The 12,929-nt window shown below is 46.3% G+C and overlaps 1 protein-coding gene across 7 annotated transcripts in view; it reads right to left on the minus strand.

Annotated features, from left to right (window-relative positions):
• Positions 1-7,303: 7,303 nt before the first annotated feature.
• KIAA1217 (KIAA1217 ortholog) overlaps positions 7,304-12,929 on the minus strand; it is a 255,715-nt gene continuing 250,089 nt past the window's right edge. For 3 of the 7 annotated variants that reach the window (XM_086614399.1, XM_086614401.1, XM_086614400.1), the window contains 3 exons: positions 9,106-10,794; positions 8,531-8,653; positions 7,304-7,798 (listed from right to left, as the gene is read on the minus strand). In XM_086614399.1, the coding sequence (XP_086470525.1) occupies positions 7,304-7,798; positions 8,531-8,653; positions 9,106-10,794 (2,307 nt within the window). Of the gene's footprint in view, positions 7,799-8,515; positions 8,654-9,105; positions 10,795-12,929 lie in introns of those variants that run through there. The other 4 variants (XM_086614402.1, XM_086614403.1, XM_086614404.1 and 1 more) reach the window with 2 other exon arrangements.

A 12,929-nucleotide genomic window follows, 5' to 3' on the forward strand; every position in this document is an offset into this window, starting at 1 on the left:
CATCTGATGCAACATGCTGTGTAGCATATTACATGGTTTTCTGACTGAGAGTTGGCCTGGCATTAGTATGCAGAAAAATCGTTCTTTTGGTTTAGTCACTAACAAGTGCCTCATCATAAATTCATTTGGTTTGTTAGGGTGCCATATTGTTAAATTAGAGAAACTTATTGCAAACAAATGAATGCGTTTTACTGTTAACGAGTTTCATTACATTTTACAAATGTTAACACAGGTGGCTACAGAGCTTCCATTCCTTAGGCATTCCAGTAAATATTGGAGTTTTATATTTCCAATTTTAATACAGATTTTGAGTTTTATGTGACTTGAATTTTTAATCTTTCTGTAAAATAAGTAACTTAAATGTACATACTACGTGTGTATCTTTTCTTCAGATACCAGATTTGATATAAATGTTGTAACATAGGCGTGTAGATAGTGGATACTGGATGGAACTGGTTTCTTTTATTGAGAATATAATTCTGCATGAAGACCTAATGAATCCAAACCTGTATCATGCCTGTGTGCATACCCACTTAAACACTGGAAATAAAATTGTTTTGGTGACTCTTTGCGTGATGCAAATTCATTCTAATAAACAGTTTTAAAACGCCGTGTTTACAAGATGCAGTTGGCACCTACCCTCAGGATGGCAAAACCTGCAATTGCTTCTGGATGAAGGGCACTTCTCTTTCAAGTCTTTCGTTTGTGGGACAAGACCGTGGAGGTTAGCGTATGAGAGAGGGGTTCGGTTGGTTATGTATTTTCATCTTGATACAGAATCTGATTCTAAGGTATGTAGCAAGTTGGTTTTCTTAATGTGCTGGTTTTGTAGTGCTGAAAAAAAAGTGTCCATAATCATCCCAAAGTCATAAAGAGCAAATACCAATATCTGCCAGTCAAAACAACACTGTGGTAAGGGTCTTGGACTTTTTATCATTTTAACTACGAAGATGAGTATGTACCCTAAAAGCCCTTCTGTATGTGAGGTCTCTACCAGTTATATTTTTCTCTTCTCTTTTCTTGCGTACCTGCTTGAAAACAAAGCAGCTCTTCATCACTTTGGGTATTCCCGTGTCTTACACTGTCACTTGCTTGGCAGAGGGTTAAACCTGTATTGATGATAAATGAGCAATGAACAATTTATGCATGTGTCCTGTTACTGAGAAGAGAAGGAATTGCAGTAACTCGGATGTGCAGGCTGACATGGTTGCAAACAGACTTGGTTACTTTCCAAGTGACTGTAATAGTCCCATGCTTTGATCTGCCGTGGTTTTGATCCTCATGAGAAATCACTGTAAAAATTTGCTGGGGAAAAAAAGCATCAGATGTGACAGCTGAGTCTGTCAAAAGTTCTCACCACCTAATTGTGTGCATGTCGTACCAGCTCACAGAAAAATGACTCATTCTTGTGGTCTCCTTGCAAACTAAAAGGTCTTTTCCCCCCAGAGCAAACGGGCCACTGGCACGTTAGCCGTGTTTTCTGTGTGCAGTGCGAGAGAATGGGTATGTTTGGTCAAACACGGAGTAATGGATGGTGATTTTTGTTTCAGTCCTAATAGGAAAGTGTATTTGAACAAGGGATTTCAAAATGTGGTATTGTGATGCCTCTGTAATGCTATTCACCAGGAAATACCTCGTCTTCTACTGGCAGCAGGTTTTGTCCCATCTGGCCTCAGAAGCTTGTTAGAGTGTGTGTTGAGCACCTACAGTGAGTTGCAGGGGTCTTTGCGATGGAGTAGTGTACTTGTGGGAGTACATAAGGGGTTCTGGGGGTCAGTCATTTATTCTGATGTGACAGCAATTTCTTGATGGATCATATTATCTTGCATTTTTTTGTGCTTGTAGATAACTAATGATTTTACCTCCTGAATCTAGATGTATGGCTGCCAACTCTTAGCTTGAGAACGCAGAATTTTACTGTATTGACTGGAATAGAACACAAGGTCTTTTGAAAAATCAGGCACTTTAAATACAACAGAGAGATATTATATTGGCTGACAGCGCGTCAGCAGCCTCCATCTTACCTTGTGCGGCTGCACTGGCTGCATGGAAGCTGCAGAGCAGTTGCAGATGGAGCTTGGACTAAAGTAATGGATAAGAAAAGGATTACGGTGGTTTGGGCCACCACTGCCTTCCCCTTTCCTTGTAAATGAGGTCTTGGAGGAGATAACCTGGCAGGCAGAGCGGGAGAGAGGGAAGCTCTGGGGAAGCACTTGACTTAAAGGGAAGATGTAGGGAGCAATTTGTCAGGCGCATCACGGAGCGGTGATTACTGAGCTCCACCTGAAGAAAGCAACGTGTAGCAGCATATCTGAGTCTGGGAAAACACTGATGCTTTTTCTGCCCTTTGAAGACTGCCGAGATTTGGGGCCACCTTAAATTCCAGCCAGTGTGGCAATCAGGATAAATGTTTTTAGGAGCTGTTGCTGTGCCCTGTTCCTAACACCAGCTCCTTCAGACCCTTACCTGTGGTGCTTTTCTCTTTTCTTTTTTGGGGGGTTTTTTGTTTGTTTGTTTTCCCCTCCTGCTGTGAAAGAGAAGGGTGACAGTCTGATTGACACAGGAAGGGAAAGGTGTGCAATAACCTGCCCTGTGGTGAGTACTGTGAGTGCCAGTATTTCCTCTGGAAGCTGGATTCAGCCGAGTGGGCAGCTCCACAGGGTTGCAGAGCCACTGAGGTGGGCAGGGACCTCTGGGCATCGTCCAGCCCTGTCCTGGCTTGGGCAGGCACAGCCGGAGCAGGGTGCTCAGGGCTAGGGCCGGTCGAGTTTTGATTATCTCCAGGGATGGAGACTCCACAACCTCCCTGGGCAACCCGTGCCAGTGTTTGATCATACTTAAAGTAGGAAATGGCTTTTTTTTTATGTTTAAGCAGAGTTTCTTAACGTTTCCATTTGTGATCATTTTTTTATACTTGTCATCAGAAGGACTCAAACTGGCTTGGAAAGTACTTTTGGTCTGAGGACTGCTTGGAGCTGTGTAGCTGCAAGTCATTAGGAACAGGTCTAACCTGAGATCTGATGGGGAAAATGAAAGGAACTCTTCTGGTAGCAATAATGTTTGCATTTTTAAAATGGTTCCAAACAGCGGTTCCTGTTTCAGGGGGAATCAGTGGTTTAGTTTTGAAATCATTTTTCTGGGATCTGGTAGCAGCCATACAGCACCTTCTAGCTTTTTAAGACTCCCTAAAGGGCTTGTTGCAGTCCCCATTAGTATCACTCACAGCACTGATAATGTGGAATTAAGACATGGCCACAAGCCAGGCAGCTTCTTAACTAATTTTGCACTGCTGCAGAGCTGAAGGAAAGTCCTTTGCTGAGCTGCACCTGAGGGTTTCTTCCTGTCTGCAGCATCTGAGGAGAATCTCTCTTCACTTTGTCCAGGCAGGAGGAAAGTGTTTGCAATGTCACCTCATCTGCTACAAAAAGCTGTGTTCTTGTTTTCAAAGCCAGGTCATTACACCGTCCTCATTTAGATAGTAATCAAGCAGTTAATTGTGCCAGGGTGTAGGCTGATAAGTGGCTGGGAGGTGGAAGGACTTAAAACAGACCTGCCATTGTTGAAGTGGTGCATGGACCTGTGGCTCACAGTCATGAGACCGTAAAAATCTGCATTAATTGTCTGTTACTGAACCCGTAAGTTTGAAGCATGCAGGAAGACCTGCCTCTTAGTGGGGATCAGACGGATTTTGACTCTGCACATCTCTAGGCAGAAATGTCCTGCACATCCCTCATGTCCTGCCCTATGCATCCTCTTCTGCTCTGACTTCCTACCACCGTGTCCTGCCCAACACAGACTGGGTGCTGTGTTGTTTGGTGACTGCTGCAGCCCCCATGGGTACAGTCAGCTGGCACACAGGGACGGCACTTACGTGGCTGCAAAGTCCTGGGCTGGCTCCGACCACAACAGGCAGCAGGAAGGTCCTGCTGCACCTTCCACCTCCTTCCACCTCAAATGGGAGCAGTGAGCAGCTTCACTTCTGATTTTTCAGAGCAGTGGGATCCCATCCCGTCTGAACCCCCAGGATTGCTGCGAAGTAAAGCAGCTCGATGGCTGCTCACAGAAGAGACTCATGCTGCAGAGGCAGCTGCCAGCAGGTCTGGTGCCCTGGAGATGCAGTGCCCTGCTGGGTGATTTTTTGCTGAAGAGCCTCTGTCAACTTTAAACTGCCCAAGAGTGGTGAGAGCTTGATCTGGAATTGCCTGTGCTGGAGCGTCCTGGCGACAGGAGGGAGGATGGGCTGCTGCTTTGCACGTCCCCTTTTTGAGCACAGGGTGGCTGGGGGGGATGCAGCCTCGTGCCGGCCGGGGGCTGAGGGCAGCTCTGTGCCAAGCCCCTGCTGCAGTGGTAGCTGCCTGGTGGGTCTCATCCCTAACTCGGGCTGCAGCCACCTCTGCCAAAACTGCCTCTTCATAACTGGTTTGCAGTGAGAAACTTGGCTTTTTGCTCACTAGCCTGTGCTGTTTCCTTCTTTGCTCGTGGGATTTATTTAGAGACTTGTTGATTTTTCTAAATACTCTGCCCAGCCTTCAGAACCGTTCCTGGTGCTGAGCTCTGCAGCGTGTGCGCAGCTCTTCCCCACCTGCGTTCCTGAAAGCCCGACAGCTTCGTTGCTGTACAAGCAGGACAGGGAAGGAGCAAACGCTGCCGGATTCTGATGGTCCCGGCAGCGGTGCCTATGCAGTGGGTTATGTGCCGCCTGAGACTGGTTGGTTTCCTGGTGGGTGCTGCACCCCGGCACTGAGGGTGGCACACGGAGGCACACAAAGCAGTGGGTGCTGGAAGATGTGCACGTTGCAGCGTAGCTGAGGCCGCAAGTGGGTGTTGCGTTTGCTCCCCGTGACGATACTCACATTCCCCACCAGAAGCAGTGGTTACCTGTGGAGCACAGCGCTGCCTGACTGCCCGCTGCCCGTGCAGGGCCCCTTGGCTGTTTGTGCACCTCTTGTTTGTGTCTAAATGCAGACAGGTACGGAGAACGAGCTGCTGTAGCCCCTTGCCCGAAGAGGCTGAGCAGCAGCAGTGGGAGCAGCGCCAGAGGCGGTGCCCACAGGCACGTGCCATGGCACTGCGGTGCAGAGGAGGGCCAGGGCCATGGCCAGGGTCTTCCAGCAGGGACCCTGCCTGGCTGTACAACGGCTCTGACGGAGTTACAGAGGATCAGGTATTAGCAAGTTACTAGTTTTCAGGAATTATTGGCTCCCTGAGGGATATCAGACCAACAGCTCAAGAACAAAACCTACTATGTCCATCCTTCAGCTTGAACGTACGTTTTGGCTGTGTCCATAAAGGAGAAGCACGGCACCCCACCTCCTGCTGCTCCATGTTTGCTGTCTGTGCGTGGGGATGTGCAACAGCCCTAGTCGGTAACAAGATACGGCGTTGGACCAGGCTCCTGCCCTTCAGAGCAGGACAGTACTGTACTCAACGCTTGACAAGGGACAAGGCACCCTTGGAAAGCGCATGGTCCGGGGTGTGCCATGTGATGACACAAGTGTCCAAGAGGGTCTCCCCATCTAAATCAACTGCTCCCAGACCAGGCTTTGGAGCCACCGCTTTTCCGTACCGGCTGGAAGGGAACTGGCTTCACTCCGGGCATTCAGTGGGAGCGCCTGGAACTGCCTTACGCTCTGCGTTGCCATGGAGCCTCTGGGGCTCTCTGGTCCTGGTTCATCCCAGCGCAGCAGCTCCCACGCTCTGCACCACCCGGGGCCGTTGGGCCCCGCCAGCCAAGGGCACGCGTTCAGCGTGAGCACCGCTGGAGCGGGGCTGGGCGTCATGTTCACGAGGTGTGAGTTAACGCTTGCATTCCTTAATCACTCCCACTGCAAGGGATGCACCGGCTGAGGGCTCAGCCTTGAAATGACACTTTTAAGAAACTTCCTGTTTCACCAGAAGGAATAAAACCAAGAATACTTAAAGGTGGAAGAGCTACCTCAGCCAGTCAAAGGTTCGGCTGTCTTTTTTTTTTTCTTGCTAGTTTTCTAATCTGAAGTTCCAGCAATTAGCTTTTGTCCAGGTAAAGCTGAAAGACCCCATTTTAAAATTAATACTTACTTATGGCTTTAATCTGGGGAAAATAAAATCAAGTTTTTTCCTGATGGTTTAATGCTCTTAGGCAAATGGCCTACCAGCTAATTGAGACCATTATAACAGTTATTAGTGACAAAATACAAATACAGAAGCATGCAGCCCTTTATTTTTGTAGAGATCTTTGCTTATCATAGTTCTGTATATTACATTACGGTGTTATACAAATAAATTTATTTACAAAACCATGAGCTATGCAAGCTTCTTGCTTTTTTTTTTTTCCTATTTGACTGATACTCATCTTTTTTCAACCCTTCCCCATATATATTTTTAGGCATGCATAAAAATTAACTTTGGTGTGGTAAAACTACTCTATGTGCCCAGCCACATACAGTATTTATTTATTTATATATATTTATAGGTATGTACAAAAGTTTGCCAGTATACAGAACAGTACAGAAGTGTACATTTAAAAATCCACAATGCAATACATTAATGGGTTACCAGGTCTCAGTAAAATAAAACTGAAGGAAAAAGGGTGGATTTAGCTAAGAAAAAAAGAAATCAGCAACTACCTATATGTGTAAAACAATTTTTTTTTCCTTGGCTTGGCAAATTCTTAAATATAATCTGAATGGCAGTGCAATAGGTCGAGTTGCCTCATACACACTTAAGACCAGTCTTGTTCTGTTTGTTGTGTAGAGGTTTACTGTCCAGCATACTACTTTCAAATGTACATTACAATAGTATCAAAATGTTTTGGCAAAAAGATCTCGAAAGGAACCATGACATTTGTTGACAAAAATAGAAATCTGTAACAAAGCTAAATAACACCAAAATAAAAGAAAAATATTTTAGTTTCAGTTTTACAGTTGTGTATAATCACACTTTAGTATATCTCTGTTCACTTCTAGTCCCCATAATGAAAAATAGCTTTATACAAAACAACTTACTAAATTTTTAACCATACATTTTCCCATGCTCAGTACACCGCTGTGCGCACGCACTCGAGTTCACTCACACACCTTCACGCTTTTTTGTAAGAGGTGCTGCCTAAGGGAAGAAAACGCTCTTTTATCATTACAACAGCAACAGTTATACAAAAAAGCTTCACTCTAATCTAGTGTAGTATTTCAGTATTTATCACGTGATTAGTATTAAGCCTCCAGCAATACAGCAAAATGGTTACATTCCCTGGTTAAAATATTGGCTGCGGATTCTTTGAAAAGGAACAAAAGCCTCGGTGAACTTGCACGCATGCTGTGCTTAGCCTTTAGGATGGCTCCTTGGCCGTGGATGGGGTGGACTTGCCAGCATTTCCGTTCTGTGCCTTGTAGCTGGTGAAGCTAGGGGTGTGGATTGTCCTGATGCTCTTCACACCTTGGTTCAATGAAGTGGGAGAGGTAGAGGAGGGGGGGGAGGTAGAGGAGGAAGGAGGGGGTGGCCGGCCGTTTTGAGTCTGTAGTGAGAAGGAGAGATGGTGACCTTTCCCTGGGTAAGCGGGGCTCTGAAACTTGGAGGAGCCGTTAGAGACAGAGGGGATAAGGGAGGTAGAGTAAGTTATGCGACCTGTCTGAGGACCGAGAAGGTTAGAGGAAGGAATGGAGGTTTTAGTAGGTGGATTAAGAGGGTTAGAGCTGTCACCGCTAGAAGCAGGTGCTGAGCTGCTTTTCCCAGAAGTGGGAGAAAAGGCTGGGATCTTAGAAGCAGGTAGGGTGGGGGAAGTAGCCTTATAGTCCCCACCAGCTTTCTTAGCACTTCCATTAGCCTGCAAATAAAGACGGCGGGAGACAGTTTGTCAGAAAGCTGGTAACATGATAAACCAACAGGACCTGGGAAAATAGCCCTACAGAGAGTAAGAATTAACAGTTCGAGGCCTGAGCTAAGTCTTGCAGCCGTGGACTGGACCTGGTAGAAAACCCAAAGTGCCCAACAAAGAGTGCATAGAGAGAAAGAGCCAACAAAGCTTTTGTGAGAAGGCGCGACCTATGGGTTATAGACCAGTCACTACGTTGGCCATGCTGCTGGGTTATTAACGTGTGAGTAGACGTCTGTCCGGAGAGTTAACGTGCATCTACTGCCATCTATTACACCGACAGGTTAGTGTGTCCAAGGCTTCATCTAAAGGCTCTTTGAACAGAAGCATTCCCAGCTCTCCTAAGGAACCGCCACATTTACCAAAGGGAAAGTAAACAGGTAGTTGACGTCTTAAAATTACAGCTGAATATCACGGTTTCAAACAAACAAACAAACAAAAAACCAAACCAACCAACCAAACAAACAAAAAAGCAGCAAGTGTTTTATTGCAGACATGCATGCACAAGCATGGTGAAAAGACCAGTAGATACTGTCATGCCCCCAGGATCCAGGACGTCCAGTTAGACCTCACTCGAAAGACAGGCATCCGTTATTAGGTATAATCTCAGTCTGTTACTGGAGTTTTTAAATAAACAAACAACAGGAAATGTCCATCCAAACATGGGGTTTAGGGTAAAACTACCTGTCTGTATTGGCGTGGGTCCTGCAGCTTGTGCTGTTTGCCTGCTTTCTCCACGCTTCCTTGTCTAGTTTTTGAAGCCATGGGGACCGGCATCCGGCTTGTCTGGGAGGCAGTGCTGGAGCCCTGCGGAAATGAGCGGAGGGGCAGGGAGAGAAGGAGAAGGCGTGATCAGTGCCGGTGTGCCTAAAGAGGAAGCTGCACACCATGCGCCAAAAAAAAAAAGCCACAGTACTACATGCAGGGAAAGTTCAGGAGCTTCACACCGCAGGTGTTAATTTCCAGAATCAAATGGAGAAAACTGCTCAGCTACTGATCAGCCTGGATGTCGTGTCAGTGACGCTTGTCATTTCACACAGCAGATTATTTGACCCAGCTCCCCTGCATTTGCCCATCACCAATCAGCAGCAAAGATTAAAAAAAAAACCCAACGGTCTATTAGCTGTTAGACACCTCGTGGGGAGCCCAAACAAGCCACCTGAAAGGAAGCAAACAAATCACAAGACCCTCTTGTTTAATGGTGATTATTGCAGGTTTTTAGAAAGCAGCTGGAGGTTTGATTTCTCGGACTAAGGTACCTTTCGTGACGTGGCTGGGATTGACGGAGGGGGCTCTACGCCAGCAAGGCTCTCATCCAGCACTACAAGCTCTCGGGGTGGGGTCTCTGGTACTATCTGGGCAGAGAAGGGGACAGTGCTTCCCTCACAGCTGTATGTGCTTTCAGGGATAGACTTGGGACTCATTTCACTGATGGTGTTTTCCAGCTGCTTTATGGTCTGCTCAAGGCTGTCTAGCGTTCGGTATGTACTCTGTCGGATTTCGTCAGTCCTAGACAGGGATGCTGCAGCGCCAGGGGGTGCCTCTTGCTTCCCAGAAGGACTTTTGTCACTCTCCTCCGGCTGAGACCTGGTGATTTCAAATCTCTTTGCTTCCTTGTGCTGCTTCAGGGTCCCATCTTCCTCCTCTTCTTCGTAGACCACAACCTGCAGGGTCTTCTTCCCAGTCTTGGTTCCTGTCCGTATCGCCTGTGTCAGAGCAGCCAGCTGCTTTTTAGGGAATTTGAACTTGAATTTTTTCTTAGAATCCTGCCTGCTTCCAAACTGGTCGGCAGAGTCCAAGTTTGCTTCTGTGTTTAGCCCATAGATCTGACGGTATTTGTTAAAATTCGTCTTTGTGCTTTCCTCCTCTGCAGGAGGTGTGCTTTCTGCAGGGTCCGAAGAAGACTGGAGGTTAAATACGTACTGCTTGTTCAGACTGTGAGCTGCTGAATACTCTGTGATTTCTTTTCTGTCATGAACTACTGGTAGATCTTCCTTCTGGCTCTCAGAGATTTTATGTGCTTCATTTTCTTCCTCCTCCTCTTCCTCTTCTATCTTTTCCTCTGTCATCATTTTCTCCAACTCCTCATCACATTCCTCAAAAATTGTAGAAAGCCGCTTATAAGCTGACCTAATATCCATTGGTTCATCAAAAATGATGATGACGGGTTTTTTGTCCAGACACACCACGGGCTCTTCACTGTCTGTGTTTTCTGGGATACCCTTCTCTGATGCCACGTCCTTCCTCGCATCGATGTTCACTGTTTGCACATCTCCACCTTTCCGGCTGACTATATCATGAACTTCCCCACTCGAGAGGACCTGGACAGCTGTTTTAGTAATCATGAAGGCGATGTTTTCTGTAGGTGGGTTGTCTTCACTTGGAGAGCTAGCTGGAGAGTCTGTCTCTTCCACGCTGTTCACACTGTTACTTCTGGACGCTTTGGATCTTAGCACAACCTGATTGTAGTTGACTGCAGAAGCTTCTTGCTCCTGCAAGGAAGGTTGAGGCCCTGCAGCCTCCTGCGTTTGCCTCATGAGAGGGGCAACGCTGCTAATGGGGATGTGCTTGCCCGTGCTCTGCAAGGCTTCACCCTGCGGCAGGCCCTGGCGAGCATCTTGTGCGAGTCTGTAGTTTGGCTTTTGGTTTCCATTTTCAACAGCTGGAAAATGGGATCCTAAAATATCTTGAGCCCCTCTTCGTTTGTCATCCTCTGGCAAACTGACACCAGACAGGTTTGTGCTCATATTCTGGAGTTTTTTCTTAGAATAGTCTCTACTGTCTACAAACAAACCCTTGCTAAATGTAGGACTGTCATTCATTGAAAAGCCAATTTTACTGTCAGCTGTGCTGGATGAATCAGAACCCAATTCTTCTTCAGTTTTCCCTTCCCTCTTCTCTTTAGGATGGTCACTATCTGTGGGAGATCCTGTTGTAGCCCCATAGACCTAAGGGGGAAAGTTGTATTACTTAGTTATTCAGGGCTGTTACCTTTACAGGACTTTTTTTTTTTTTCCCCCAAATAAATCATCATATTCTTAGGGGAAGTGCAGACCTTGTGAACTCACCACTCTGTTTACTGCTGCAGAGGCATGTCTGAAGTTGACATCTGATTCCTGTCTGTCTTCGGGGCAAAATTCCAAATTCCAGCAGCACAGCACATGTCGTTACTGGTCTGTGCTGTGCATATGGACAGCATGGGTTGTTACCTAGGGCTCCTGTCTCAACAAGGCCTCCAGAATACCCAAAAGCACACTAGTTAGTGACCTTATTTCCAACACAGTGCTACTTTGACCTCCTTACTTTCCAGTGAAAAAAAGAAAATCCCTAGTTTCTAAAAGATCGAAGTTGCAAAGATTCACAGTATCTGATTAGGTTCTGCTGGGACACATCAAAGGGAGCCTGACGTGGAAGGGCTGACAGCAGTGTGCTGCAGTGTGCTGGCTCACCGGAGAGCCAAACACAAGAGTCTGGCTTGCCTTGAAAGGAAGTTTTTTAGCCGTAAAAGCTGATTTTCAAATTACGACATTTTGCTGCTTCAAATGTTGCTCACACCTGAGCAGCGCTGTTCCATCACAGTTAACATGACCTCAGTCTGAGCATTTCTAAATCGCTGCTGCAGGTTATAGGTACTCCTCCAAAACTGCCAGTGGCACCCTGCAGCGCCTGTGGAAGTGCAGAATGAAACATCGAGCTCCATTCATTTATAGAAGCAACTCCAAACAGCACACAGAGAGGTCACCCACTAGCTCAGAAGTAGTGTATTCTCAGCAAGGCAAAGTTAAGGGGACTTTGTTCTTTATTTTCAGATGAAGTCCCCTGGAGATGCTGTTTCATAATACCAGCCTCTTCTCTGGGGCTTTGTTTAAGTGCTAGTGACAGCTCAGGATAAACACCAACCATCAGGATGAGGGAATGACCTGAAGAGACTCCATGCCCATGAACGAGCAAAAGAGAAACTTACAGTCAAAAGACAGCTCGCCAAGAAGGAAATGAATCTGGCCTCATGTGCCTGAAGGCAATGAGCCAAAAGTGTTACTGCTGACATTGCTCGAGACTAGAAGCTGACTCCTAACACACCAGGACAGATTATACTTATATGAGCATCGAGACGTGCAGAACAGCAGTCAGGAGAGTCGCTCTCCCAGCTAAGATGAATGAGTGACGGTACAGAAATCCACAGGTTGGCTAGTGCATGTACTCCCCATGCATGCAGAGCTTCACAAGGTATAGTTTTCTACATTCCATGTGATATTTTCTTACACACTCTCTGAAGATTTTACACAGAAAAACTTTACACACATCCAAAACACAGGAACGAGAAAGTGATAGATCAGAGTCAGTTTATCGCTACAAAGGCTTATCAGCAGTAACAAGGCTGTGCAGCTGCTCCACAGGTACCTCGACATCCCTCATATTTCTGAATAAGTAGGAGCTATCATGCAAGCTAGCCACAGCTGGCAAGGCAGCAGTGGACAGGGTGATGCTGTCTGCACGGCTGGTATCAGAACAAAACGCCAGGGCTCATGGTTGCTTCAGGCCCAGGCTTGCTAAGTGGTAAGTGCCTCCCAGTCCCATCACATTTCAGAGCTCCCAGAATTAAGCCAGGCCATTTAATGGCACCTGTTGCCTGTGGATATGGTGACTCAGTGACTGAGCTCCCATTTTCTCTGTATCTTTTTAGTAAGGTCTACTCCTTGTTCCAAGCATCAATGCAACATCTCATGGTGGTGGTGTACACCAAATCTCATTTTAGGACTTGCTGCCTGTCTACTAAAAAATAGAACCGCAACAAAATTCATTTCCTCTACGAGTTTATCATGACCATAAGGCTCCATATTTAAAGCCAATAAACACTCTGCCATGTCAGATGATAAAACCAGACCTCATTAACCTTCATCCCCTGGATTCTGTGTTATTCCAATAAACAGCAGTTTATGGCAATTACTTGGCAGCACCTTTCAAATAAACATTTGTGCTACAGGATGTGCAGCGTTTTCAGTGGTGACCCACCTTTTCATGTAACAATATCACCTTCTCATTCTGACACCAGTAGTAATGAGGACAAATAGAGATATGTTCA

Source organism: Tauraco erythrolophus, chromosome 7 (assembly GCF_009769465.1).
Source record: "Tauraco erythrolophus isolate bTauEry1 chromosome 7, bTauEry1.pri, whole genome shotgun sequence".
In the NCBI taxonomy this organism is placed as follows: Eukaryota; Metazoa; Chordata; class Aves; order Musophagiformes; family Musophagidae; genus Tauraco; species Tauraco erythrolophus.